At 49.5% G+C, this 26,198-nt stretch overlaps 11 protein-coding genes across 11 annotated transcripts; 7 read left to right on the forward strand and 4 right to left on the reverse strand.

Annotated features, from left to right (window-relative positions):
- Positions 1–2,047: 2,047 nt before the first annotated feature.
- On the reverse strand, positions 2,048–4,750 carry N7457_003304 (uncharacterized protein; the record flags this gene model as incomplete). The annotated part of the gene is made up of 3 exons (XM_057174349.1): positions 2,048–3,478; positions 3,502–3,734; positions 3,925–4,750. 3 exons carry the CDS (start codon positions 4,748–4,750, stop codon positions 2,048–2,050), a joined length of 2,490 nt encoding a protein of 829 aa, XP_057034500.1.
- A 1,188-nt stretch (positions 4,751–5,938) lies between these two features.
- On the forward strand, positions 5,939–7,641 carry N7457_003305 (tetrahydrofolate synthase; the record flags this gene model as incomplete). Its single annotated transcript, XM_057174350.1, has 3 exons — positions 5,939–5,956; positions 6,035–6,172; positions 6,241–7,641. 3 exons carry the CDS (start codon positions 5,939–5,941, stop codon positions 7,639–7,641), a joined length of 1,557 nt encoding a protein of 518 aa, XP_057034501.1.
- Positions 7,642–8,188: 547 nt separating this feature from the next.
- Positions 8,189–9,911, forward strand: N7457_003306 (glycylpeptide N-tetradecanoyltransferase swoF; the record flags this gene model as incomplete). Its single annotated transcript, XM_057174351.1, has 4 exons — positions 8,189–8,270; positions 8,347–8,788; positions 8,853–9,636; positions 9,714–9,911. The coding sequence occupies 4 exons, from the start codon at positions 8,189–8,191 to the stop codon at positions 9,909–9,911; spliced, it is 1,506 nt and encodes a 501-aa protein (XP_057034502.1).
- A 426-nt stretch (positions 9,912–10,337) lies between these two features.
- N7457_003307 (uncharacterized protein) lies at positions 10,338–12,387 on the forward strand (the record flags this gene model as incomplete). The annotated part of the gene is made up of 2 exons (XM_057174352.1): positions 10,338–10,380; positions 10,532–12,387. 2 exons carry the CDS (start codon positions 10,338–10,340, stop codon positions 12,385–12,387), a joined length of 1,899 nt encoding a protein of 632 aa, XP_057034503.1.
- Positions 12,388–12,887: 500 nt separating this feature from the next.
- On the reverse strand, positions 12,888–15,200 carry N7457_003308 (uncharacterized protein; the record flags this gene model as incomplete). Its single annotated transcript, XM_057174353.1, has 2 exons — positions 12,888–14,898; positions 14,962–15,200. 2 exons carry the CDS (start codon positions 15,198–15,200, stop codon positions 12,888–12,890), a joined length of 2,250 nt encoding a protein of 749 aa, XP_057034504.1.
- A 219-nt stretch (positions 15,201–15,419) lies between these two features.
- On the forward strand, positions 15,420–16,907 carry N7457_003309 (alpha/beta hydrolase; the record flags this gene model as incomplete). The annotated part of the gene is made up of 5 exons (XM_057174354.1): positions 15,420–15,529; positions 15,582–15,655; positions 15,712–15,912; positions 15,974–16,783; positions 16,843–16,907. 5 exons carry the CDS (start codon positions 15,420–15,422, stop codon positions 16,905–16,907), a joined length of 1,260 nt encoding a protein of 419 aa, XP_057034505.1.
- Positions 16,908–17,225: 318 nt separating this feature from the next.
- On the reverse strand, positions 17,226–19,225 carry N7457_003310 (uncharacterized protein; the record flags this gene model as incomplete). Its single annotated transcript, XM_057174355.1, has 10 exons — positions 17,226–17,322; positions 17,376–17,545; positions 17,614–17,722; positions 17,784–18,026; positions 18,081–18,456; positions 18,513–18,664; positions 18,722–18,872; positions 18,927–18,944; positions 19,001–19,050; positions 19,101–19,225. The coding sequence occupies 10 exons, from the start codon at positions 19,223–19,225 to the stop codon at positions 17,226–17,228; spliced, it is 1,491 nt and encodes a 496-aa protein (XP_057034506.1).
- A 532-nt stretch (positions 19,226–19,757) lies between these two features.
- On the forward strand, positions 19,758–21,261 carry N7457_003311 (uncharacterized protein; the record flags this gene model as incomplete). The annotated part of the gene is given in 7 exon segments (XM_057174356.1): positions 19,758–19,812; positions 19,875–19,976; positions 20,118–20,286; positions 20,343–20,466; positions 20,519–20,610; positions 20,624–20,962; positions 21,018–21,261. 7 exon segments carry the CDS (start codon positions 19,758–19,760, stop codon positions 21,259–21,261), a joined length of 1,125 nt encoding a protein of 374 aa, XP_057034507.1.
- A 669-nt stretch (positions 21,262–21,930) lies between these two features.
- N7457_003312 (uncharacterized protein) lies at positions 21,931–22,464 on the forward strand (the record flags this gene model as incomplete). Its single annotated transcript, XM_057174357.1, has 1 exon — positions 21,931–22,464. The coding sequence occupies one exon, from the start codon at positions 21,931–21,933 to the stop codon at positions 22,462–22,464; it is 534 nt and encodes a 177-aa protein (XP_057034508.1).
- Positions 22,465–22,713: 249 nt separating this feature from the next.
- Positions 22,714–23,601, reverse strand: N7457_003313 (putative 2-hydroxychromene-2-carboxylate isomerase; the record flags this gene model as incomplete). Its single annotated transcript, XM_057174358.1, has 4 exons — positions 22,714–22,917; positions 23,014–23,297; positions 23,368–23,467; positions 23,527–23,601. The coding sequence occupies 4 exons, from the start codon at positions 23,599–23,601 to the stop codon at positions 22,714–22,716; spliced, it is 663 nt and encodes a 220-aa protein (XP_057034509.1).
- A 639-nt stretch (positions 23,602–24,240) lies between these two features.
- On the forward strand, positions 24,241–24,471 carry N7457_003314 (uncharacterized protein; the record flags this gene model as incomplete). The annotated part of the gene is made up of 1 exon (XM_057174359.1): positions 24,241–24,471. One exon carries the CDS (start codon positions 24,241–24,243, stop codon positions 24,469–24,471), a length of 231 nt encoding a protein of 76 aa, XP_057034510.1.
- Positions 24,472–26,198: the final 1,727 nt, after the last annotated feature.

Here is a 26,198-nt window from a genome sequence, read left to right on the forward strand (position 1 = left end):
AACGTAAGTCTTACTACCGGGTATCCGTAGGAATAAGATATTAGGTTTTCTACCGAAACGTATTTTATATAGTGTCTAGTTTAGGAGACCTTCTCTTTTTCTACCGAAATAGACGGTAAGGTTACGGGTTATTATTATTATTTTTATTAGTTTAGGCTATAGTATATCTAGGGGTCTAGTATTATCGAGGATAGCTCTAGTACGTTCTTACACTATTCGTATTATTCTTTTAACTTTACTATTTTATCCGTATACGTATAATACTAAGAAATATAGATAGGTATTAGTGTCCTTAGCCTATTTTTATAGGCGGAAGTTATTAAACTCTCCTCCGTGATCTAACTAGAAGGCTCCGATCTTTAGTCTACTAGGCGGTAGTGTTTTGCTTCCTAGTACTAGTAGCGGGGGAGATTAGGGGTTACGAAGGTCTTAATTATCGTCTCTCTTTTAGTAGAATATAGTTTTACTATTTTAATTATAAGGTCTAGGACGAAGTCTTTATAGGAGGTGAACTATATTTCCCCCTATCCGTCGAAGTCGTCGATACTAATCATTTAGTATCGGTAGCTACCTCCCTAACCTCTAGGTATTTTACCCCCGCCCCCTAGATCGAGGTATACGAGATCTCCTATTTTACTAGATCTATACAGAACTAGGGTTCTACAGGGTGCGAGCTAAGCCTTTCCGATTTAGTAGTGGCTATAGGGTCTTTTAGGGGTAGGTAGACCTATAATGTTAATGCCTTCTATGATTTTTGCCGTTTCCTGTAGGGGCTTGATCCCTATATAGCATAGTCTGCGGTGCCAGGTGTCGATGTTGACCCTGTCCTTTTTTAGCTTGGTGGGTGGCTCGCTGGGAGAAGTCGAGGTGGTCTCCGAGGACTGTTATTTTAAGCCACTAGATGAGTTTGTCTTCTATATCTTTATTGCTCTACGGGCAGCGAGCATTTCTGCCTTTTCTGCCTAAGAAAAGGGTCCCTTTTTCGGTAGAAGAGATATTGCCTTTTTCGGCGGAATAGCGTCTTTCACCAGTTAGCTGGGTGAACTTGCGGCGTTTTCCAATTTTTGCATGCTCAGGTCCCCTAGCTAGGGGCAGGGGTCTCTCAGGATGACCTCTATGTTATTAGCCTAAGAAATCAGGCATCCGTAGGCAGTTTTTTCGGCGGAAATAGGAGCCTTTTCTTAGGTAGAAAAGCCAGAAATGCTCACTACCCGCAGAGCAATAAAGATATAGAAGACAAACTCATCCAGTGGCTCAAAATAACAGGCCTCGGAGACCACCTCGACTTCTCCCAGCGAGCCACCCACCAAGCTAAAAAAGGACAGGGTCAACATCGACACCTGGCACCGCAGACTATGCCACATAGGGATCAAGCCCCTACAGGAAACGGCAAAAATCACAGAAGGCATCAACATCACAGGCCTACCTACCCCCAAAAGACCCTGCAGCCACTGCCAAATCGGAAAGGCTCAGCTCGCACCCCGCAGAACCCCAGTTCTGCACAGATCCAGCAAAACAGGAGATCTCGTGGAAGTATTGAATTGTCTGAAGATCTAGATAATATCTGCCTTTTCCTGCTATTTATGCCCCTTTGTGTGCCGAGGATCGGAGTCCTCAATTTGGCCCCCAAAGGTGAGCTTTTCGGCAGAAAAGACAAAAGAGGCGTAGCGTTGCTAATCCTGCGGATGAGAGAATCCTGCCTCAGGCATGGTTCTCAACAGACTCAAGCATGTATAAAGAACGGACATTAATCAGTAGGTTTATAAGCGCTAAGACTATATTTATGCATACAAATGGGCTTTAATGGGGGCCTCATGGGCCCCCATAATGGGCCATAGGCTTGGTTGGGCTTCGAAGGTAGGGCCCAACCAGGCCCATTGCGGAGGTCTAGCTGCACGTATAGTATAAAAGATCAAGACATCCCCCCGGACTTAGTTTTACAGTTCTTGCAAGTTTACACGTCCGCAACGCTTTCTTGGGAAATAACCAGAAGATTCCAACTTGGCAACATTAGGATGGAGCTTAAAAGGGATAGTCGGTCATTAAATCACCGTAACCGGCCGAGCAAAGTAAGAGCCAAGCTCTCCGCCATAGCGCGGACCTTGCTGCAGGGTTCTTCCGTCTCGACCTCTTCCACCCCGATTTGTGCCTCCAAGAGCTCCTGCTCTAGCCGCTGTTGCTCCACGACCTCGTCGTGCTCGGCCGTTTCCTCCCCCTGTTGGCTCCGTTCCATGAGCCTTCGGACCCACGTATTCACAGACGCGTGAGTCGATGACGACACGCTGGACGGAGTTGTCTCGATTGAAGCGGTAGATACCTCGCTCTCGACCACCTCCAGCCGTGTCTCCCATGTGGATATGTCCGTGTCTGGCACGGTGATCCGTAGGAAGTCGGTCAGCCCGCCAATTACTTGAAGGGAGTTTAGGGGTTCTTCTTCTTCTTTTTGTTGGTTTTGCTGTTGTTGTTCTGCATGTTGTTGATGGGGTTGCTGTTCCCCTTCCTCGGGTGCCATCTCGACGGGGGCGCCATGAATGCGCACGAAAGAGTATTGTAGGAAGGGCTTGTCCTCGCCCCGTTCACTTTTAGGATCTCGTCGATCTACAAGAACCACCCAACCCCCGCGTGGGACCTCTCCCAGCCGGACACTGGAGGGGCTGTTGAGATCCGGCTCGGGGTCGAAGAAGCCTAGGGGAATGGGACGTACGCCCAATTCATCTGCCGCTGATGATGCCGTTTTAATGGACCGGGGTGGCCTGTGGGGGCTCCCGTCACGGATGGGAGGGAACAACCACAGCCCCCAGTTATAGGCGAATCGTAAGATCGCCTTGTTAGGTTGCATTTCTGGGCCCAGGGCTTGGAGGTATCCGAGGAATCGGATGGCGAAGTCCCCCGCGGTTAACATAGTATTTTCCATACAGTAGTAGCTCGTATATCCAGTGCTGGAACCGTTCGTGCTGTCAAACATGAAGAGGTGTATCGTAGGAAAGACCGTAGGAGAGAAGGAGGTGTGACTAGAACTAATCGTCGGGGACGAAGGAAGATATTCGCGACTGCGTAAACCAGTTAGGAAGGCTGAGGTCGAATAGATGGTTCTCGACTTCATGGTGTGGTTAGAGTCACTCTCCCATTGTTTTAGTATATATGAGTGGAGACGAGCTGATATATCGTCGTTCATATAGTCCGGCCGATGTACAAGGCAGACTTGTTTAAGGGATGTCGACTGCGCCAGGGCTGCTGCAAGATCACCGAGGCCCGACTCTGCGAATCGGGGCTGGTCAACACAGATACTCAGTGCAGACGCAGCCCGAAGCTCATCTGATCTTATAGCGGCGGTAATGATATGAGGTGATAGGTTAAATACCACCCAGTTAAGGTGCTGACACGCCGCATATGCAACACGCAGGACCTGGCTGGAGAACATAAAGGGACCAAGCCTGTAGGGTTCCTCTTCAAGTCTCTGCTGCAGTCTCCAACGGAACTGGGAAATGAGTTAATGTTGACCACAGGCTTTTCTCTCTTCTGGAGGGGTCCGGGGGTGGGTTCCTGGGTGAGATCGAGCAGATCGTGAATTGCACGGTCGATGTCTGCTGGGACTGGTGGTGGTGGCTCAGTCAGTGTGGTCCTGCTGGAGGATGGTGTTGACGCCTCTTTTGTATCAGGCGGCCGGTCGTCTGTTATAGAGTAGCCGACCATATAGTCTGGCGGCTTGACGGTGGACTTAGGAGGTCGAATGTCTGCTAGGGCGATTAGCAGATGCGATGGATGGGACGGAGTCACTGACAGTTCCGGATGCTCGAGAGAACCCGTTTAGAAAGAGACGGACCAGGAGGAACCACCTCTGGCGGGACTAATTCTGATGGCCAGATATCTACCATTGCCCCGTTAGCACAGGTAATATCGTGCGAATTCCCTTGAGGAACGTACAATCTAAGGAGGTCGCATCCGCCAGTGGCCTCAGCTCCAGTTGTTCGACAATGTGTAGCGACTTCAGATCCGACCAGTGGTAATACTCCCCTATCCACTGAACAATCGATAGCAGCTCTCGAGGCCGCGGAAGGTCCAGGACCACATCCGGCTCCTGGGCTGGTGGAGGGTCTTCGACAGGATCCCAGCCCCCCGTGTCGCTGTGCCACGAAAGCTGGGCCATGTAGCGCATGTTAAACGCCGCAATGCCATACTTAACACCGCTATTTAGATCAGAGATATCTAGCACGATGAGACCATACTCTTTGCAGTCGCCCCGGAATACCGTCGACAGCGGCTGGAACTTGACGTCGCCGATGCAGGTCCAGTATCTGTGGTCGCCCCGTAGCAACGCTAGTAGTACGCACGTCGCAGTGAAGGGAAACGTGCGGACTGCCTCATCCTGCCATGGCAGTTCTGGCAGTGGTTCCACGCGCAGCCGACGCTTGCTCGGGGGCACATAAAGGGGCTGCGGGCGATCAGGCACACTGGGTCGTTCATTCACAGGAGGCTCGTGAGAGCGACGATACCAGTCCTCCGCTATCGCCTTCTCCGCCTCAAGCGGGGCGCGGTTGGCAGGATCTGAGAGAATCGCGATCAGCGCGAGGGTGTCGGCCACCATGTGCTCTACTCGTGTCCCTGATCCTCTTGCGTTGTATTTCTCAGGGTGCTGGCGGTAGGCCACGGAGAGGGTGCGACTGACGCCGCCGGGGCCGACATTGGCGACCACCACAAAGAGGTAGGAACGTTGGATCTTGTAGTCAACACTGATATAGCCCGACCTCATTGTGTCCGTCCGGGGGCGAAGAGCAAAGGAGAGGCTGGTCTTGGCCAAGGAACTAGTGACAACCAAGTTTTTATATTGGCCACTGTCAGGAGTTGTGTGCGTACAAATGTTTATTCATGTACATTAACAGAACAAGCATGACACATGTACTGTACTATTTTAGTCGTCCCTCACCATGGTATTGGGATTATGCCTGAACAAGGTTGCCTGCTTGCCGTACCCCAGTAATTATAGTCAAAGACTAACTCTCCATATTAGAATCCAAACGCCCCATCATCTCCTCTCATAACCCCTTTGTGAGTCTACTCTGTCTTCCCCATTATGATATACTCCTCAATCAGCACGACTCTTTATTCTGCAGGGAAATTACCATCTCCGTATGAATTTCCAGCCCTATTGTTAAGGCAAGTGGGCCTGACACCACTTGCAAAACTAGGAAGTAATGGTAAGGTAGAGCGTTTACCAAAAGAGCCACTATGACGACCAACTGGTCGTGTCAGGTTACCAACCTAAATACCCGATATGTGCTACAAGATATGCGCACCGTATTCGTACTCCGCGTACGTTAGGTTATAACATTTACCCTGATATTAAGATCAACTGGAGTTAGTCGTAAAGGCAATACTTAATATTATAGGCAGAAAATGCATAATTTATATAGTGACAGGCCTTGGCACGTATGTTACGTTTATAACCCAAGTTAGGGCCCCGGACCCAGGTTGGGTCCGGTTTGGGTCCGGGTTATATTAGGTCATGCGGAAGTCTAAGTACCTGGCTCCCCACTACAATACATACCTACAGGTAGGTCTCCTAGAGACACCCACAGAAGCCATTCACATTTGACATTGACAAACCTGGCAATTATTATATTTGTCTGGTAAAGCATTTGATTCCTCTCGGTAGGATTGATAGAACTTGCGACATAACAATATTTCCACTTCAGATTGACCTGTTGTCGTAGTGTACGGCACGTGATCTTCCCGACCAGAAGGCCAGTGGTTTCCCGAGGAGAGCAGGTGGGATCAACCAGAGAGCCATAAACGTTAGAGCTACCGGGGGTTTTTTTTTAAATTACCCCGTCTGCTCATTTGAACCTACAGACAAGGACTTGTATTGTCCATGAGAGGGATTTGGTCCTCTATCCGCTGGCAATTTGGCGCACGGCGAATTTCAACCCGTTCGCCCATCATGACTCGAACATATGAGGTATGCCGAGATCGGCCTTGCGACAGAGAGCCAACAACGTCACAAAATAGAGCATTTACTGACAATTGATTGCATCAGGCTGCAATTGCCTCTTTGAATTCACTGCAAACTAATTATGCGATCGTGGAAGAGCTTCGGAAGTCGACCTCGAGGGAGGATATGAACGCCCGTTCCATCCCCGAGACAGTGGAGTGGTTAGAGCGCATTGGTTACAAGGTGCGCCAATGGCAGGATTTTTGCATTATGATGATCCAAGCTAATCTCAAAATCTTTGAATCGTCTAGCCTTCCGATCTCAATCGCTTGAATGCAGTTCACGTTGCCGGCAGCAAAGGCAAAGGCTCAACCTCCGCATTCATCTCCACCATCCTCTCCCAATATACCAAGGAAGAGCCCAACCAACCTGCACCAAAACTCCACAAAATTGGCCTTTATACCTCTCCCCATCTCCGATTCGCACGTGAGCGCATAAAGATTGACAACGAACCATTGTCCGAGGAACAATTCGCGCGCTATTTCTTCGAAGTATGGGATCGCCTTGAGCAGTCCGCCAAGGTGGCGGGCCAGGATCCCACCGCACCGGGTACTAAGCCACAATATTTCCGTTATTTGACCCTGATGGCATTCCACACCTACCTGAGCGAGGCTGTGGACGCCGCAGTGATTGAATGTGGAATCGGTGGTCAATATGATTGTACCAACGTCATCCCACAGCCCAAGGTGACAGCGATCACTAGTCTTGGAATCGATCACACTGCAATGCTTGGAACTACGATTGAACAGATTGCCTGGCACAAGGGTGGCATTATCAAGCCTGGCGTGAAGGGCTTTGCGGCACCGCAGCCTACAAGCGCCGAGGAGGTTTTGCTTAAACGCGCTGAAGAGGCTGGAACTCAGCTGGACATTGTGCGTGGCCATTCTGAACTTCACCCCGAGAGCAGCAAGGTTGCTCTTGGACTGGCTGGAGATTTCCAGTACACCAATGCCTCGGTAGCAGTAGCAAGCGCGGCAGAGTTCTTGCACCGAGTTGGTGTTGATGTTCCGGCGAATATCATGGAGGGACCACTCCCGGCGAAGTTCAAGACCGGTCTTGAAGAAACCCGCCTAGGGGGCCGGTGCGAGACCCGATTTGAGAACAATGTCTCATGGTACATCGACGGTGGACATACCTTGGAGAGTATCCGTTTGGCTGGCCAGTGGTTTGCCTCGCGCATTCTGGCCGATTCGTCGTCAGAAGATATTGCCGCTCAGAAGACACGAATCTTGATTTTCAACCAGCAGACTCGTGATAGCAAAGCGCTTGCTCGTGCTCTCCACGAGACCCTCGCCGCTGCCCTCGGACATAACACCCCATTCACACATGCCCTATTCTGCACCAACATCACATATAAACAGGCAGGCTTCCGGCCCGATCTCGTCAGCATGAACACCAACGCTGACGATCTTGAACTTCTCCGAGTGCAAAAGTCCCTCGCCGTCGAGTGGAATGCTATTGACCCCCAAGCTCAAACACATGTCTTCGGTACCATTGAGGAGGCTGTTGATTTCGCGCGGGAACTCGCAGGCCAAGAACGCAAGACTCTGCAGAAGGATGAAGCCCCAGTCATGACTTTTGTCACAGGCAGTATCCATCTGGTTGGTGGATTCCTTGACGTGGTGGAAACCAAGCCACCTAGCGATGCCTAATTTCCCCAAAACTGGTAGCCTGGAGCTCCAACGATTCTTTGATTCTTGTATCAACACTCGAGATATGATTTGGCTTAGCATGGAGCGGACCTAGAGGTGTTTTGGTGTGGATTTCAACAATTCTTCGATTCCCAGAATAGATTCCCAAAATACAATGCATTTGAAATACTTTGTTCCAAATTCCTGTAGATGCCTCGCCTTTACATGGATTTTTATTATCTACCTAGGTGTTGTCAAGCTTCCTGCTGCAGCCAGCCCTGGAGGCCACTAAGACTTCGTCAGCGAACAGGGGTCCCGGTTTCATCACACAACTATGCTGCAAATGCCAAATATATCCTGAGCCGAACCATATCCATAAGCAATAGTCCATCAACATTGACACAATTACAGCACCCGTAGAGGGTTATAAGTATCCAGGTATGTCTCTGTTTAGACATCGTAGTATGTATTATTAAGGCAAATTGCCCGCAGACCCCACCTGTGATCCGCGGCCTCTGAAACGTGGGGCCCGATCCAATTCCTCCTTCCACAACACCTTGCACTCATTATGTCCGACTCAGGCGATAAGAAGGGCAAAGCCCCCAACCGCAACCAAGATGAGGCTGGGGCCCCCTCTGACTCGGGTAAAGGTAGGTCTTGAAGTCCCCCTCCCCCCACCAGGCACCAGGCACCCGATCTCATGCGCAGCTATTCACATCCAAACAGAAGCTGGAAAGAAGCTCCCCGCGAATTTTGCCTCTCTACTCCTCGACCAAAATCCCGCACTGAAGAAAGAACTCGCAGCAATGGACAAGGACCAGGCCGCCGCCCTACTGCACAACATGGATCTTTCGCAGATGCTCACTGGATTGGCAGTGGGAGGAAAGAACCAGAAGGACATGGCCTCATACAAGTTTTGGCAGACACAGCCGGTCCCTGCTTTTGATGATGCTGCCAAGAAGCAGATTGTTCAGGGGCCTATCAAGGTCATCGACCCGGAGAGGGTGTCCAAGACCCCCGACGCGCTGCTTGATGGATTCGAGTGGTGCACTCTTGACCTTACAAACGAGGGGGAGCTGAAGGAGCTTTATGAGCTACTTAATAACCACTACGTTGAGGACGATAACGCCATGTTCCGTTTCAGTTACTCGGAATCCTTCCTGCATTGGTGCGGTTGACCTTGGAGCTTTTGGTACTTATATCATAATCTTGCTAATGCTATATGCACATAGGGCCCTTATGTCTCCCGGATGGAGGAAGGAATGGCACGTCGGCGTACGCGCCACCAAGTCGCGTAAGCTGGTCGCTTCTATCTGCGGTGTCCCCACCGAGCTCCGCGTTCGCGACGAGCGCATCAAGGTCACCGAGATCAACTTCCTGTGCATTCACAAGAAGCTCCGCTCTAAGCGTTTGACTCCCGTTCTGATCAAGGAAATTACCCGTCGCTGCTATGTCGAGGGTATCTTCCAGGCCATTTACACTGGAGGTGTTATCCTACCGACACCTGTCAGCTCTTGCCGCTACTACCACCGTTCTCTGGATTGGTTAAAGCTCTACGAAGTTGGATTCTCCCCCCTGCCCCACGGCTCGACCAAGGCTCGCATGATTACGAAGAACCACCTCCCCAGCGAAACATCCACACCCGGTTTGCGGCCTATGGAAGCCAAGGACATCGATGCCGTCTTCGATCTGTTGGAACGTTACATGCGCCGCTTCGATATGAACCAGGCCTTCACCCGCGAGGAAATCGATCACTGGCTGGTGCACAAGAAGCAGCCCGGTAAGGACCAGGTCGTCTGGTCATATGTTGCTGAGGACCCAGAGACACACAAGATCACCGACTTTGTCTCCTTCTACAACCTCGAGTCCACAGTGATCGATCACCCTAAGCATGACTCCGTCCACGCCGCCTACCTGTACTACTATGCGACTGAGACCGCTTTCTCTGACGACAAACAGGCCTTCAAGGAACGCTTGCAGGTCCTGGTGAACGATGCTTTGATTTGTGCCAAGCAGGTATGTTGCATACACTGTTGTCGTTTGATTTATAAGGTTCTATATGCTGACTGTGCCTTTTTCTTGCATTGGCTTAGGCCCGCTTCGACGTCTTCAACGCTCTCACCTCCCACGATAACCCCCTTTTCCTCGAGCAGCTCAAGTTTGGTGCTGGTGATGGTCAGCTCCACTTCTACTTGTACAACTACCGCGCTGCACCTATTCCCGGTGGAATTAACGAAAAGAACCTGCCCGATGAGTCGAAAATGGGAGGCGTTGGTATTGTCATGCTCTAAGCTTGAAGTTTTGGCTAGTAGATCTGAAGATCGGATACCCCGAAAACGAATTTCCTTGCCTTGTATCTTGCTAGCGGTCGGAAGAATAAAGAATAAAAACACTCGTGTGATATATAAACACACTTTGGTCCGAATAACAGCTATTAATAGCATTCGCGCAATCATACCGGTCGTTGGAGGCCTCAGGCAGAATTCCAAGGCCTAGATCCAAGTATCTGACGTCGACCCATTGATTTTCTCTCTCCACCTCCGCATGCTGTTTGTTGATAGTAGCGATCCATGTCGACTTGACCCCTTTTTGGAACATTCACCCCTATTCTTTTGCTTCTCTTGCTTCTTTGAGCTTTTGGCTCAATACTCAGCTCTCGAGCACCTCGACCGAACGCAGCTGTGAACTAGCAGTGGGGTCGTCCCCGCATCAGAACAATGGGTGCAGCCCAGTCAAATGAGCGTGTTGCATCATCAGCAGGTCAGTCCTACCAGTTGAGGTTTATGTTCGAGTACATGAAGACGATGGATATCTACGAGTTCTAATCTACCATGAACCACCTCCAACTATTGCCCTGGATTTAACAAGGAAAGTCCGATTTGATCAAGAAACTATGTCTGACCATAAATAGAGGAGTTGAGCTTGGTACTCGCCGAGCGTTTCGCTACAAAATGCTTTACGCCTTTAGAGCTCACGCATTTCAAAGACAACTTCTACTCCCGGGCCTTGGAGCAGGGAGGCCTGCGCTACTGGAATGAGAAGACTCTCTCAGACTTTCTCGGTATCCCAGATGGCATCCACACCGCCGCTTCACATGGGAACCCCTTGGATGCAGGCCCTGTGGTATTCCGCATGGTATCCTATTTAGGAGCTTTTCCATTCCAAAACACCCTGGCTCCAAGTGTATTGACCTTCGAAGCCATGGTTAAGGTCGTTGTGCTCCTGACTGAGCGCTACGAGAAGGCGCTCAAGCGCGGGCGCAAGGACCGAATCAAGTTACTCTTTGGCAGTCTGGCAGACGTGGGGAGAAAAAGGACCCCCGGTGATAGCCGAGAACCCGGGGCTGACGAATCTGAAACCTTGGCTGGGCACTCACATCCGCTTGGGTTCTCAATAGATCAGCCCGCCAACGACGATTATGATGAGGATGAGGACGATGATCTTGCACTTGCAGCGCTCGAGTCCCTCGATGCAATCGAGGTGTTCAAACATGATCATCGAGTTGATAAATCCATGTACCAGACGCGGATTTCTATTGACACGTTCCGCCGGCTGCTCATGTTGCTACTTGTCATTGCACCATTGAAGCCCTTGGAGACTCTGAAGATATATACATCTGGACTGGATGCTCGGCGGATGGAAGAAGTTCAAGCAGAAGCAGACAGTATCATTGCGGCTTTTTCACCGGAAGAAAGTGATGGGGGAATATCATATAAGGCTTTCGCTCGAACGATATCATTGTCACTTCCGTATCTTTTCGATCCGCTGACTGCCCTTTTTGAGCACATGCTGTTTAGCAAGAATCTGGATCTTTCTCGGCATCGCCAAAAAGACGCAGCCACAGAGACGGAACCGGAGGATACTGATGAGAGCGAAGAACCTCTTCCATCACCGGCTAGACTAACACTCCCGGGGAGCTTTGAGTCCGCCATACTAAACCCAACAATGAACGCTCATCTTTCGTTTTTCCTTCCTTCCACATCGCCGAATCTGAATTTCCTACGCAGTGGCGTAAAACTGCACCCTGTCTTTTCTACAAGCGCCCACGGCTCGTCCCTGACCTCCTTCTCCCACCACGTCCTGACCTGGCAATCAGCAACCCTTCTCCTTCTCCAAGGATCTCTAGCAGACTCCCCCAACGAAGATCTAATAACATTAGGCGCCTATATCCCCCAAAATTGGAAAACCTCCACATCAACCCCAAGAACCTCAAAAACATCCGACCTCCTTCCCTGCCTCTTCCAACTATCCCCCAAACACCTCCTCCTCTCCGGCAACCCTTCCATATCAGCTAGAAAACCAAACACCCCAACAGCCTACTTCTCTACAAACACCGGCATCGCAATCGGCTGCCACATCCCTGCCCCGTCCCGAACTTACCAAGCCCACCCCACACCCCATGGAGCGGGCAGTCTCATTATCGACTCGAACATCGAATCCGCCGAGTTCCACGCCTGCCCCGTTGGCCACGACGGCGTCTTCCTTCCCCCTGCGAATACCTCACTAGATGCCCCGCCCATAAAGATCAAACTCGATCTATACACGCTTGAGATCTGGGGTATCATCCCAGATCCGGGTGATGAGTCCCTCTCTACAGAATCGAGCATGAGCGCGGTGGAGATCCAGCGCGCGAAGTGGGAGTTCGAAGGCGCGGAGGCCGAACGTCGTCGGAATATTAACATCAAGGCTGGGGCTGGTGATTCGGCGACTGAGAGCGCGAGGTGGCTTTTGGAGGCGGCGGGGCTTATTGGGAATGACAGGAGGTAGCAAGCATGTGAAGATGTTTGAGGGATCTGGTTTGGTGGAAAAGCTTGGTGTTTCGAGGATCAAGAGTTCTCTGTCAATCTTACATATGTTATTTGTGTTTGGTAGTTGGATCGAGATTGTACATCTGGCTCATATACCTGCTCAAATTGAGACAATGCTAGCTGCTGAAAGCTGGCTTTACTTGGTCATGATTGATTCAGTGATGTATAGCCGCTTGTTCTTGCTTGTAGAATTGGTTGATATGCATGTTTACTAGATGCGAGAGCTTTAGAACTTCACTGTTGTATTTTCTTACATTGGACAACTAGCACACGGAGATCCGGATTCCTTGTACAGGTATCAACATGGAGACGTGTTCGGGATTCAAAGTTCGATCTAAAACATGTGTGTTCACTGCAGAAGTCCCAACCGACCTCCGGGCTGTTTTCACCGGCATTGAACTGACAACCGACTTCCCAGTGACAGATTCTATTCATACATTCTGTCCGGATATCGAGACCCTACACTTTCAAGGGCGGCAGTCCACTCGGAGCATCATAGAAATCCTTGAGATCATCTTCATCCTCCTCAAACTCGAACCCAGAATTTTCCACCTCGGATTCATCGCCAGCGAGCTGAACACGGGACAGGCGACTACGGGTTCCAGAACCAACATTGCCAGAAGAGGCAGGCGTTCCATCCTTTTCGAATGGTTCCTGGGCCTCCTCGCGAGGGAGGCGCATGGCTAGGTAGCCATCTGGCGCACGTTCGGCGCGGTCCATAATCTCGTTCATATATTTGCGGACCTCGTCAGCCGGTTTGACGACGCGGGCTAGAGGCTCGAGGATTTTAGCATTAGGGGCGTGGATTCGGAACGTGACTGGTTGCCAGTACTCCTTGAGATTGGCTTCGTTGGGAGTAGCACCGGGGAGGCCCGGGGTTACGACGCCCTTCTGGTCTGATGGCTCTTGCTTTTGTGGTGTTCCGGGGACAGGTGTGCTTGGCTGGCTTGGGGTAGGGGTATCGGTTGGAGTTTTGCCGTTCTCGATTTTAGTCTTTGGATCACCTTTCTTGGATTTGGCTGCCGCCTTGCCCTTGCCTTTCGAACCGGCAGCCTCTGTGGCGGTTTCAAGGGGGAATGGTGTGTTTGGTGCAACCTTCCGTACTACCAAAAAGGAGGCAATCACAGTATTTTCGGCAGGGAGCCATTCCAAGATGGTGTATTCGGGGAACAGATAACGATCACCTGAGCCAGCATGACCTGATGTGCTGCTTCCATATGGAGTCAAAGGAGACGTGAACTCGAAGACCACGGACTTGTAGTTTACCCGGGGAGGAATGAGTGGGGATACGTATGGGATCGGAGGTGGACGGGGGAATGGAACAGGAGAACCGTATTGCGGCGGACGAGATTGCAGTTGAGGTTGTGATCCATACGAAGGTTGTTGATAAGGGGTGAACGGCGGTCCTGGTCTTGCTCCTAGCTGCTGAGTAGTACCTGGTGGTGTCGGATTCACTACGGGGGTTTGCTGGTGCGAGCCCGTTGTAGCTGGGCCTGGGGTATTCACAGAGCTAGGAGTCGCAGGTTGGGCTGGCACCGAGGGAGGTGCCACCGGGTGAGAGCTGGTATCCGCGGATGATGTCTCTGGCTTGACGGTAGCTGACTCATTAGCGCTCTTGGGAGGTTGAGGCTGAGTTGATGATCCTTGCGCTGGGGTCTGGGGCTGGACTCCTGGCTTTGCGGGGGGCTGCTTTGATGGGGTCTGGGACTGCTGTGGCGCTTGGGTTGACTTCGGGTCGTTAGCTTGCTTTTGCTGGGTTTGAGATTGTGGCGTTGTGCTTGGTTGTTGTACAGGTGTTCCAGTAGAAGCTTGCTGACGTTGTTCTTGTTGTTCTCTTGATTTTATGATGGCGTTGAGCTCATCGATGTGTGCCTGGAAGGCGCGAAGCTGTTCCTGCGATGCTTGACTCGAGGCCACAACACGCATCAAGGCCTTGAGTTCAGGGTCTGCCGCTGCCCTTGTAGCCAGCATTTGAATGACGGGATCCGGACTGGGCTTGGCAGGCTGGCTCTTTTGCCCTTGTGCTGGCCTTGATCCACCTTGAGGAGAGGGCGCATTGCCTTGATTTGAGCCACGAGCTTGCTGGGGCGTCGCATGACTTCCGGGGTACCCAGGACGACCAGGAGCGGGCGAATATTGCGCAGGTCGTTGTTGGTTGGTCGGGGTAGAGTACGGCCGGTATTGTTGGAAGTTATTAGGGTGGCCATAGTGAACCATCGGTCGTTGCGGGGGCGCGTATTGAAGTGTCGGCGGCGCACTGGGGTCTTTAACAATATAAATCATAGCATCGAAGAAATGAGGACCGATTGTGACGTCGCAAGGCCCAACTTTCGCCATGCTATCCTTTGGTGGGTTGTTCTTTTCGATTTGTTCGCGTTTCGTCTTTTTCGGCTTGGTATAGTATCGAACCAAGATTCCATCGCTTAGCCATTTTTTCTTCGATCTTTCCAACGAGGCAAGAAGAACAGCACTATTAAGATGCCACGGATAAAATCAGTTGTGTGTCATATCGATGGGGGGCGCAATGACGAACCTTTCGGCAATTGATTGGTACTCTTTGTCTGATAAGGAGACCGGCTGTCGCACACGGACAACAGGCAAGCTATCCCCATCCTTAACTTTGGTTGGTAAAGGGGAATCAACTAGCTCGGGCGACGGCGCGCGAGGCGTTGGCGCCTTTTTCCTGTGAGACTGCGGCGTGGCTTCGGAGACACGTCTTTTGGCTGCGGGCTCGCGTCGCTCACGCGCTGGAAGTTTGCGCTTTTCGGCCATGGTGAATTCAACGAGATAACGACGGTATCCACGATGAAATTATAGAAACCATCCTCTAGCGGACGGAGTGGATGGGGTGGGTGGAGAGGGTGGAAGGGAGAAATGAGAGACGCGATAAACCGCCGCTTATCAGCGCCGTCGCTTCTCCGCTCACCTCCGTCGGGCTCTCGAGGGCAGGAGGCCATTCCCACTCATCAAGCACCCCTGAATCTGTAAAAGATGGTTGAACTCAAGCCAATTTTCAGGAAGGCTTACTGGTCTCTCGCGGCTGGTGGACTGGTCTATGTGCTTTTTATCCTTTCTTTGACCTTCCCTGAAGTACAACGCTTGTATGGATCTAGAACCCCAGGATTGCGCCGAAAGTAGGCTAACTTAACACAGTGTCCTCTATGCCAACAAAATCAATCCTAGTCTGTGGCAGGATGTCAATCAGGTCGAGCAATTTGGATTCTCAAGTATGTATATCTGCCCAGTTGAACGCCGATGTATCTTGCTCAACCGATCCTCGCAGGAACCCAAGTCCAACCTTTCCATTTGGTGACCCCTGACAATGAAACAATCTATGGCTGGCACTTGATGCCTTTACATCTTTGCCTGGAACATGAACAAGAGTTGATGGACAATGCGGCTTCGGGTCCAGCAGAGGACTACACTAAAACAGTGGCCCACAAGCTCCTCGCCAATGACCCCAATGCAAGAGTTGTTGTAAGCTGTAGGTGATGAATCTTCTGAATCTCTGTAAACTGAAATATGCTGACATTGGTGCAATCAAGTCCATGGAAATGCGGCGCATCTGGGCTCTGCCAATCGCCCTGCGACTTACAACACGCTACTCAGTTTGTCCACGCCGTCAAACCCGGTGCACGTCTTCGCAATTGACTACCGTGGCTTCGGCGTTAGCACTGGAACCCCCACCGAAGAAGGACTTATCACAGATGGTGTATCCTTGGTTAACTTCCTGACCGCAGGGGCGTTCAAGATCCCCACTTCTCGCATCGTCATTATGGGCCAGAGTCTTGGAACTGCGGTCACAGCCGCAGTCGCTGAGCGTTTTGCATTCGGATCGTCCGACCCCACAGCTATTCAGCCAGCTGTCCAGAATGCTGAGCCTTTTGCCGGCGTGATCCTGCTGGCATCCTTCAGCAGCTTGGCTAACCTCATCCAATCATACAGCCTGAAAGGTATTACACCACCCATGCTGTCCCCTCTCATGGGATATCCTCGGGTGCAGAAGTGGTTGCTCGGTAAAATCGTGGACCGCTGGGACACTGGCCTGAGACTGGCACGTCTCACTGGTGTTAGTCCAGCAGATGTGGATGTTTCGGAGACGAATTATACCGACAAAAGCCTCGATCTGACGATTGTTCACGCCTTTGATGATGCTGAAATTCCCTGGTATGAGGGACGCCGCGTCTGGGTGGCCGCCACAGGCGAGAACATTAAAGGTGGCCCTGGGGCTTTGACGTATCACAAGACCGAGGACGGCAGCCCAAGTGAGATCAAGATCTGGAAGCATGATATCCAGAACGGCGATGGCACTGAGATTGTGAAGACGGTCAGATGGGAACGGATTCGATATGGTGGTATGTTGAACCCATCCTTCGGCGTGATAGATTCGACAAACTGACTAGCAATCTTTTAGGTCACAATCGGGTTGCATCGGGCTCTCTGGCTGGTCTTGCTGTTATGAGAGCTTTTGGAAATTAAATGATTAGCTTTGAGATAATATTCCCGCCCAGAAAGGCTTGGTGAGGATGTTCATATTGTAGCAGGTGCAGATACCCCAATAAACTGGATAGCTGAGAAAGTTATATATTTGTGCCATGCGATTATTATTCACTTAGCCCGAGGCCCTCGGGATTAGCGCAATCAAAGGAGAGGATATCACTGTAAATGAGATATATTTTGTAGGGCCAAGAGAGACATCCACTGGGGATATACCGCAAAAGCGTTCAAAGTGCATGACAGCAGGGCTCGCCACCTCCCATCGACGACAGTTCTAGTTATTGTAGCTAGAATCTATATTCATTCTTTCAACGCTGGGGTTCCATCAACTGAGATAGCGTCCCTCTCCTCATCACTAGTCTCCTGGGACGCCAGGAGGACTTCCTTCTTTTGCTCCCTAGAATGATATGTTAGCTGGATATCCACCAAAATGTGATAATCGACTTTTACCTTCTCCATATAAATATAGCGACCATAAATCCTGCCCATAAAAGGAAGAAGAAGACAAATGATATTGGCCATCCCTTTCGCCATCTCGGTGCACCGTCGGGCCCGGCAGTTGGGTATGCCAGCAAAGGAACCCAGATGTTGAACGAATAGCCAAATGTCATCATGGAACCCTGCAGCGCCAGACACAAGATAGTCAGTAAGTCTTTCGCAATTTATAGATCGTAGAAAGATGGCCTACCATGATAAGAGCACGCTCTTCGGCATCGTCCCTGACTATGACATTGATGGTGGAATACAAGATTGGACTCAAGCACCCAGCTGCTCCAAAAACGTACCAGGCAACAAATCTTTGAAAATAATCATCAGCCTAGGACCCGTGTTTGGAAGATGATTGAAAAGAGAACTCACTTCAGGCTCGTAGGAATATCCCATATGATCATGCATAATGTCGAAAACAGACAACATGCCGAAGAGATGGTATAAATGATCCACTCGGGATAGATTTCAGCCAGTGTCGTTCCAAGCCAGGAGACAACGATGTTAATAGCATAAGTGGCGGTGGGGAGCTGATTGATTTGAGTAACGGAGTATCCCTCTTCTTTGAGCCACAGGCTCATATAGCTATTTGGATAAGAGCAGATGATCATGCATCTAACAGATTTGTTAGCATTATCCAACTCCAGATTTGAAGTACATAGAGCTTACACGTAAAGAGGAACGAATAGCCAAATATGCCATCGCTTGAAGGCCCTCCTAAACACATCAAGATTCAGTTTTCCAGGCTGGCGAATCTTAGCTCTCTTGGTTCTCTCCTTGGCCAATGCAATATCATGGTCCGTCAGGAAGAATGGCTTCGGAGAGCCTGGAATACCGGGAAAGATGAAGTATCCAATCAATGCCACGGGGATGGTAAATATGCCGTCAATAATAAATAACCACCTCCAACCAGGCATACCGCCAACCCCCGACAGGTTGGTATAAGCGGCCGCCTGTAGGTATCCACTGACCATAGTACCGAGTGGGTTACAAATGAACCATGTACCAGCTCTTTTGAATAGTTCAGGGCCCGTGTACCATGATCCTTATATCTCATTAGTCAAATGGTTCCAAGAAGATACTCATGCAACTCAGACTCACCAAGAATGAAATGGGTTCCGGCGAACACAGGTGCTTCCAGCATCCCAACCAAGAAACGAAGGGCATAGATCTGATTGACATTTGTCACACGGCTCTGGGCAAATGTGCAGATACCCCAGAGGATTTCGAGGCTAGGTAATAGCCAACGAGCCCTAGTAATGCGGGTCAATGGTTGCTATATGTGGGCATCTTCAACCACTTGAGCTCACAATTTTGGACGGGACATAAGTAGTAAACCCGGGATTTGAAATAGCACATATGATGTATAGTAACATATGTTGAAGTAGTTAAGCTCATTGCCGTATAGGCCAAAGTCTTCTTTCAGACCACTGACATATGCATTGCTGATGTTTGTCTGGTCTGTGGCATATTAGTATCGAGTGAAAAGGCATTGAATATCAGTGGCAAGCTTACCCAGGTATTTGACAAAGTCTATACAATTTCATTAGTTGCTGAAGTACAAATCTTAGTGTGGCCCGTATACTTACAACAGAGACAGGCGAAGATAAGAATTGACAAGTCCAATTTGAACAATAGTCTGACTTCATCAGCGTTTTCTCAGTGAAAGAAATACGTAATTCTGCTTACTTTCTTTCCTCGCTAGGATAGGAAGACGGATACCAATTGAACACCTCTTTGATAAGTCCCAACAAGGACAATCTCCGAGTTTTCGATTTCAGGTCCGACATGGGAGTCAATGCCTTCTCAGACATCCGATATTATCTACCAAAAATGTAAGACGCAAAGTTCAGCGTCTAAAAGACCATAGTCATTGGTATTTATAGGTATCAAGGCTAATGATGGCTCCGCGGCACCCTGGAAGGTGTACCCGACCCGGCGATATATTGATCAATTTCCCCGCCCGCTGGCACAATCACTGATCTAGTACATCTGGATCACCATACCAGCCGTCTTGGAGACGGGAATGCATCTCGAGTTGGCATTAGCTTGTGTGTGGTTGACTCTAATGCGTCGGTGGAGGCGACATGCCGATAAAGGATGGCGTGCGCACATTTTGGCCTACCGCAAAACATCCGAATATTATCCGTTATCTTAGGCCTCATCTCACAATGTGATTGCGTGCTCTTGCCAGCTGGGGTATGTCATGCGGGGTATATGGCCAGAATGAAGTGCGAAGCGCATTATATAGGTCGTAGTTCTCCCACAGAGGTGTTGTGTTGATTCTGACAAGGAGACCTTCGAGCTCGTTGGGATTCACTACCAGAACATCAGAAATCTCGTAAGATGCCGGCACAGTATATCGAGAAATATGACCAAGTCCCTGTGACCAAAGAAAACCGTGAGGAGTGTTCGCCTGATATAGTAGTGGGTGTATAAGGCTGATGTGACTCTGTGAACTAGTTGACTGGGCCGAGCTTATCACACTGGACTTGAGCCAGTACGAACAACCAGGTGGCAAGAAGGACCTTGTCAAGCAGCTCGATCATGCTGTCAGAAATGTTGGTAAGTCGTAGCTCCCTGTGATCTCCATGCCAAGGGCGGATATCGATACCAAGACTATCATGTCCCAACGCCACCTAATTCCCCTAAATCAAAATTTAACTAAACTCCTTGGCTCTAGCGCTGACTAGCTATTAAAAATAGGGTTCTTCTATGTGAAGAACTTCAACATCAGCCAAGAAGAGATTGACAACCAGTTCGCTTTAGGGCGGGAATTTTATGCCTTGCCACTTGAAGAGAAACTCAAGTTTCACAGCGCCAGTGACCTTGAAAGAGGAGAGTACAACTCTTACCGTCCTGCAGGACACCGAATGTGAGAAGACCGTCCCTGAAGATGCCGTGGACATCAACTGACATCTGGTATCTCAGCCTAGGAAATGGTGTCAAGGATAATGTCCAGGTGTACAACCTTCCGAAGTTCGATGGTTACCACGAGCGACCCCAGCCCTCGGTTCTCGCAGACAATATCAAGGAGATTGAAAAGTTTAGTCGGGTAAATACCACTTTCTTGACGTATTGAACCCTTCAACTCACGAGAAATGTAGAAATGTCACACCGAGGTCGTCGAGAAACTGCTCCGTCTCTTCGCAATCCTGCTCGAGCTGCCGGATGAGGACCAACTAGTCCGCGATCACCAGTACGATGTGAAGGGCGAGGATCATCTGCGCTATATGCATTATGCACTATATGCATTATGCAGCTCGCAGCACCGAAGACAACAAACAGGTCGGCGAGCTTTACAGCCCCGGTCACACGGACTTGGGAACAGTCACCCTTCTTTTCCGGCAACCAGTGGCAGCACTCCAAATTCTCAATTCAGAGAACGAGTGGAAATGGGTGAAACCGCAGGACGGTACTATTACTATCAACACCTGCGATGCTTTGACAGCACTTACTGGTGGATTAATCAAGTCAAGCATTCATCGGGTGCATGCACCACCTGCTGACCAGGCCCACATCGACCGCTTGGGTGTGCTGTACTTCGCGCGGTAAGTCTTGTCAATAATCCTACAAGGCTGTATATCAAGAGACTGATGAATAAAGGCCCAACAACCATGTTGTCCTCGACCCAATCCGGAACAGCCCCGTCCTTCAACGACTTGGTTTGACTACTAATGTGTTCACTGAACTTGGGCAGCACCTTACAACTGAAGAGTGGGTTAGAGTGCGGCAAACCCAACAGCAACGAAGACATCGCGATGTCAAGATTTCAACTGAGGGTAAGTATACATACAAGCCAAAAGATCTCGAGATCATTCCTGGTCTTCAGGCTGCGATCTACAACTAGTGTATTGCGTTTGCGTCACCTCGCATGGCTTAGTATAGAATATAGCCCAGGATAGAGCGGAAGGGAATCTCCACTGCTTTAATTAATATCAAATTCCAATAAAGACGTGGCGATCAGAGTGGAGCTTAGGCCCGATCTCAGCCTAGGTGCCAACATTCTTCCTCGTAGGAGACTCACCCACAAAGCACTCAAATCTGTCGAACCCTGAGTCAAAGCCCCAAGACCATGCAAATAGACAAGGAACTCCTCTCCAAACAAGAACAGAACAACTGCCTATCCCCAGTATCGTAGATTAATTGCAACCTCCCTCCACGGTGGAACCCAACGACGTCATTACCAGGAACGATCGATTGGCAAATGACAGACCCCGACATCTTGGCCGACGTACAAAAGACCACTGAAACAAGGCCAAATCTCCAATTGAATGCCTGCTGCCTATTCCGGCGAACGAATTACCATCTATCACTCCATTGTCGAATGTCATAGCCCCTCCAGCGCCCCACCCCAGAATTCAATCGGAGAAGACCAGACACCCGGATTCAGCCCTACGTCAGGCCTCAGCCCTACGACCCAGCATAATCCCTATCATTCCGAATCGTGATTCACGCGCCCGTGTCGTTCCCAGAATGCGAAAAATACCCCCTCTATAAAACACCGAAACATATTATCATGAGCGCGAACGCGAACGCTTCCACCGACTCGTTATACTTGGATTCCGATGTCGCGCGCGAACAACGAGCTCAGGCGGAGACAGAGGTGAAGGCGAACAATCCCGTCCATGACGAGGGGCAGGAAGGTGTACTTGCAGGCATAAAACACCAATTGGACTCGATGACTGCTGGTAGTTCACTTTCGGAGATCGGGAATTCCGTGGGGTCCGTCGTTCAAGAAAAGGCTGGCGCCGTGAAGGAGATTATTATGGACAGTGCGGTCCCTGCTGCGCAGGGGGCATTACATACCGTTCAAGACCAGATAAGCGCTCTTTCAGGTGGCGCCAAGGGGGCTGAAGAGACAGTATCCGAAGGTTTGTTCTTTTTGATGAGTTTATTCGTCATGGTTATTGACGAGGGTGGTGTACTTCTAGATCTTACCGCTGCGTCGCGCGAAGAACAGGAACGGATTGACAACATGAGTGACGAACAAATTTGCGACTTTCTGAGAGACAAACATATGAGCAACAAGCATCTGCAACTACCGAAATAGATAGATTTGGATATAATTATGGGCTTTTGGGTCCAATCTCTATTGAATGGAGATTGGAATCAGTCTGCTTTTTCGGCGCGTTTGGTTGGGCATTGCAGATGGTGCTGATCGCTTCTCCATTTTACACTGTAGGGGACAGGATCCTCGTTCATCACTCAACACATTAAATTAAATTTCGCAGAGACGCATATTACTTCAATGTTAAATTCTCAAGCACTTCACTTTACAATTCCCGATCTCGCCTGGTTCTTAGAGAGCTGCTCTAAATCCCCTATCGAGGGCGCGATCCAAACCCAAAAAGTCAGCGACCTGGCCCAAGTGATCAACACCCCAGAAGCCTTCGGTCTCGCCCTTGGAATTCGTGCACTCAAACCATGGCAGTCCAAAAGCCCCAGATCTAAAAGAACGATCAGTGTTCGCGGTCAGAAGGGCCTTGATGTCCGGTTGTTTCATCTACGGGACGAGTTAACTCCGAGCTAGCTTTTGGCTTTGCGGTCGCATTCCTGCACAAGAGTAATAGAATATCTAGCACAATCATAATGGACTTACTGCAGACAAAACCCATTGCGTCTCTTCCTTCCCAAGTACACCCTCCAAGGGGGACGCAAAGCCATCAGGCTCTCCGACAGATGTGTTCCCTTGCACCCAGACAGCGTGGAACAGCGCGTCAAGGACGGCAGGGAGCTTCTCGGGTGTCTTCTGAGAGACGGCACACAGCGCACGTTGCACGGGTAATGTGCTGAAGGGGAAACCTTTCGGGAATTCCTTAACAATCGGGACTGAGAAGTACCCGGCCCATCGGACTCGCTGCATATCTAAATATTCCTTCTTGTCTGATAATAGCGAAAAAATAGTCAGTACGTGCTCACCGTCCGGGGATTTCTGCACAGGGGCTTTACTTACTCTTGATGGTGATTGGCGGACTGCTACCACATGCATGCATCAACCCTCCTAAGAAAATTGGAACGTATGTGATTTCGCATTTTTTGAAGGCCGAGGAGTTCTAAATTCATCTCACATTAATAAAAAAAAGGATTCCCGCGCTTTTAGGACATATAATACCCGTAAGATGTGGTATCCAAGGTATGAAAATGGGCTAACGAGGTCGACATAGAACGTGATCTTGGGACCCGGCATAGTGGAACCTCTGAAGGTAGTTGGATTTAAAGTAGGCAACTAACCCGATCCGACGGAGGGTACCAAGGGACTTTTGATGAAGTCTCAGAGGATCGGAGTGGTATAGCAAAAGATCTTCGAGAATCCCAACGTTGGATTCTTTTTGGCGTCTCCGCCTTTTTATCGGATTTTTAAACTCAACGTTTCCTTCTGCCGGGCCCGCGCTCAGGTCAATGGGTATTGGTTGCCTACCACCCATACAGAGTATTGTTTACCGTCTTATGGATTAGATAAATATTGTGAGGTGTAGAATATATAGGAGGGCTCAAAATTGATACGAGACGCGCCCATTCCATAGGGTGGTAGTTAGTTATACTCCGCCTCAATAGGACATGCTTGAATGTCTACAGGTTCCATAGCCACCTGCAAAATATAGGCCAACGCCTATGATTCGATAAAATCAGTTCTTAAGTGTCTGGATCTCAGGTTGCATCAAAATATGTTCACAATGAAGTCAAATATCCAAGGTCTGGCTCAAGTGTGCCACCGCCGCCACCTCGTATAAGAGAGCGCCAATACCTCTGGGGTTCATTGACATATCACCGAATCCAATAACTATCGTTCTAAGAATTCGTATTCTCCAAGATCCATAATATCAAAATGCGCTCCCGGTCCACAAGCTCTACTCGTTCAGGCAGCGACGCCGGTTCCAACCGAGACCACAACCAGCAGTCCGTGAATACGACAGACCACTCCGTCGTGACGAACCGCGGTGCACCAGCCCGTCACTCCCGTCGCCAGCGATCCGAGTATCGATCATGGAATAGAGCCAGCGATAGACCGACTACGGGAACGACGGGGTCGAAATATCGATCGACTTCGAGGCACTGAATGTCATGAGTCTGGTGTTTGTAGACGTGAGTCATTTTAGGCCATGGAGATTCTTATGCTGAGACTGATTGTGTGAAGGATTTTGTTTTTACAGCTTTCTATGCCCAGCTCTTATCGAGATATTGGTGGAAGGGAACACTGTGCCGGCAAAATTACATCTTAGACTACAATATACAAGTGGAGCCCTGAAACAAGACTGTGTGTGTATGGTTGTTTAATCAGAGCTCTTGGCTCTCGGACGTTGAGTCTTTCTGTCCAGTCTAGTTGGTCTCACTGGTTAATTGACACCGTCATGGCCAATGAACTGGCAGCTCAAAGGACATGCGCACTAGCTTTCGTGGTACCATAAAGTGTCATATACAGGCATTGAGCCTTTCAAGGGCAGGGAGGCTGTATCTTCGATCTAAGGTTGTGGTTCTAGGTACATGTGCCATTTGATTTAGAATACCAGGATAGATAAAGTCAACAATGTTCACAATTTTAGTGATTTGAAACGAATTAGAATCATGAGGTATCATCAATGTTTGTATTGTTCTTCCTTATCAAAGCCAAGTATCAAGTCATTTCTTTCTTTCATTTCTTTCTTTCATTTCAATTTCATGTTTCCATTCAGTGATATGATCATTTTCTTTCCTCAATGATAAGACAAGATTGTCCAAGTTCCAAGCTTCAAAGATTTCCGAAACCAGAGAGCAAACTCCTTTTCCTTTTCTCTTTTTCTTTCTTTTTTTTTCTTTCTTTCTTTTTTTTTTTTTTTGTGTGTGGTATCATCAGCTGAAACCAGTGTGCTGAGTCTTTGTGCCAATGATCGAGTATGTTCCTTTTCCTTTTGTTGTTGTTCTTTTTCTTTTTCTTTTTTCTTTGATGGGGAATGTTGGTCAGAGGCCATGACTCCATTCGATGATGTGACCGATGGTCCAAGACAAGGGCTGGTGTGGGGGCCAAGGTGTGTCCCATGGCAGCAGCTGCCGAGCCCAGAAAGACTGTGATGCTACAGCATGTGTAGCCAGGTCCATATTGTGATGAACAAAATCCAATTTCCCTTTCCTGCGTCCCTCGCCAGCACTTTTTTTACCACCAAAGTTCGAAGAATCCGTTTTCCCTTTCCTGCATCCCTCGCCAGCACTTTTTTTACCACCAAAGTTCGGAGGACCGGAGGATCGAAGCGTGCATGGTGCTCGCTGAGGGAGGGAAGGGATGGAAGGGAGGAGGAGGTCATCGGAATAAACAGACACGACAAATGGTTGAGGTGACGCGTCGTGACCTTTGTATACAAAGGTTGTTAGTAGGTAGTCAGCGTTGCGAGTGGAGTTCCAAACTGTAAACAAACCGAGACCAAGATCCCTTTCCCCATCATGTTCTCATCTCGTCTGTAGAGTGTTCACGTCGATGTAGGTAGAGACCATGCATGAAGTAGGATGGTGACAGCCCATGTCATGTTAGGGCTGAGGGAAGTCAGGTGAGGTGACTCGGGTGTGTATGCATAGAGGAGTCATGTGAACATAAAGTGAAGAAGTAAACAAGTGATCAAGTAAGGACATGATCAAGCAAAGACATGAAGACATGGTCAAGTAATGAAGTGATCAAGTAATGAAGTGATCAAGTAAAGACGTGAAGACGTGAAGAGGTAAACAAGTGATGAAGTGATCAAGTGATCAAGTGATCAAGTGATCAAGTAAGGACATGATCAAGTAAAGACGTGAAGACGTGAAGAGGTAAACAAGTGA

Source organism: Penicillium paradoxum, assembly GCF_028828445.1.
Source record: "Penicillium paradoxum strain IBT 22861 chromosome Unknown utg000003l_segment0_segment0, whole genome shotgun sequence".
Taxonomy (NCBI): Eukaryota; Fungi; Ascomycota; class Eurotiomycetes; order Eurotiales; family Aspergillaceae; genus Penicillium; species Penicillium paradoxum.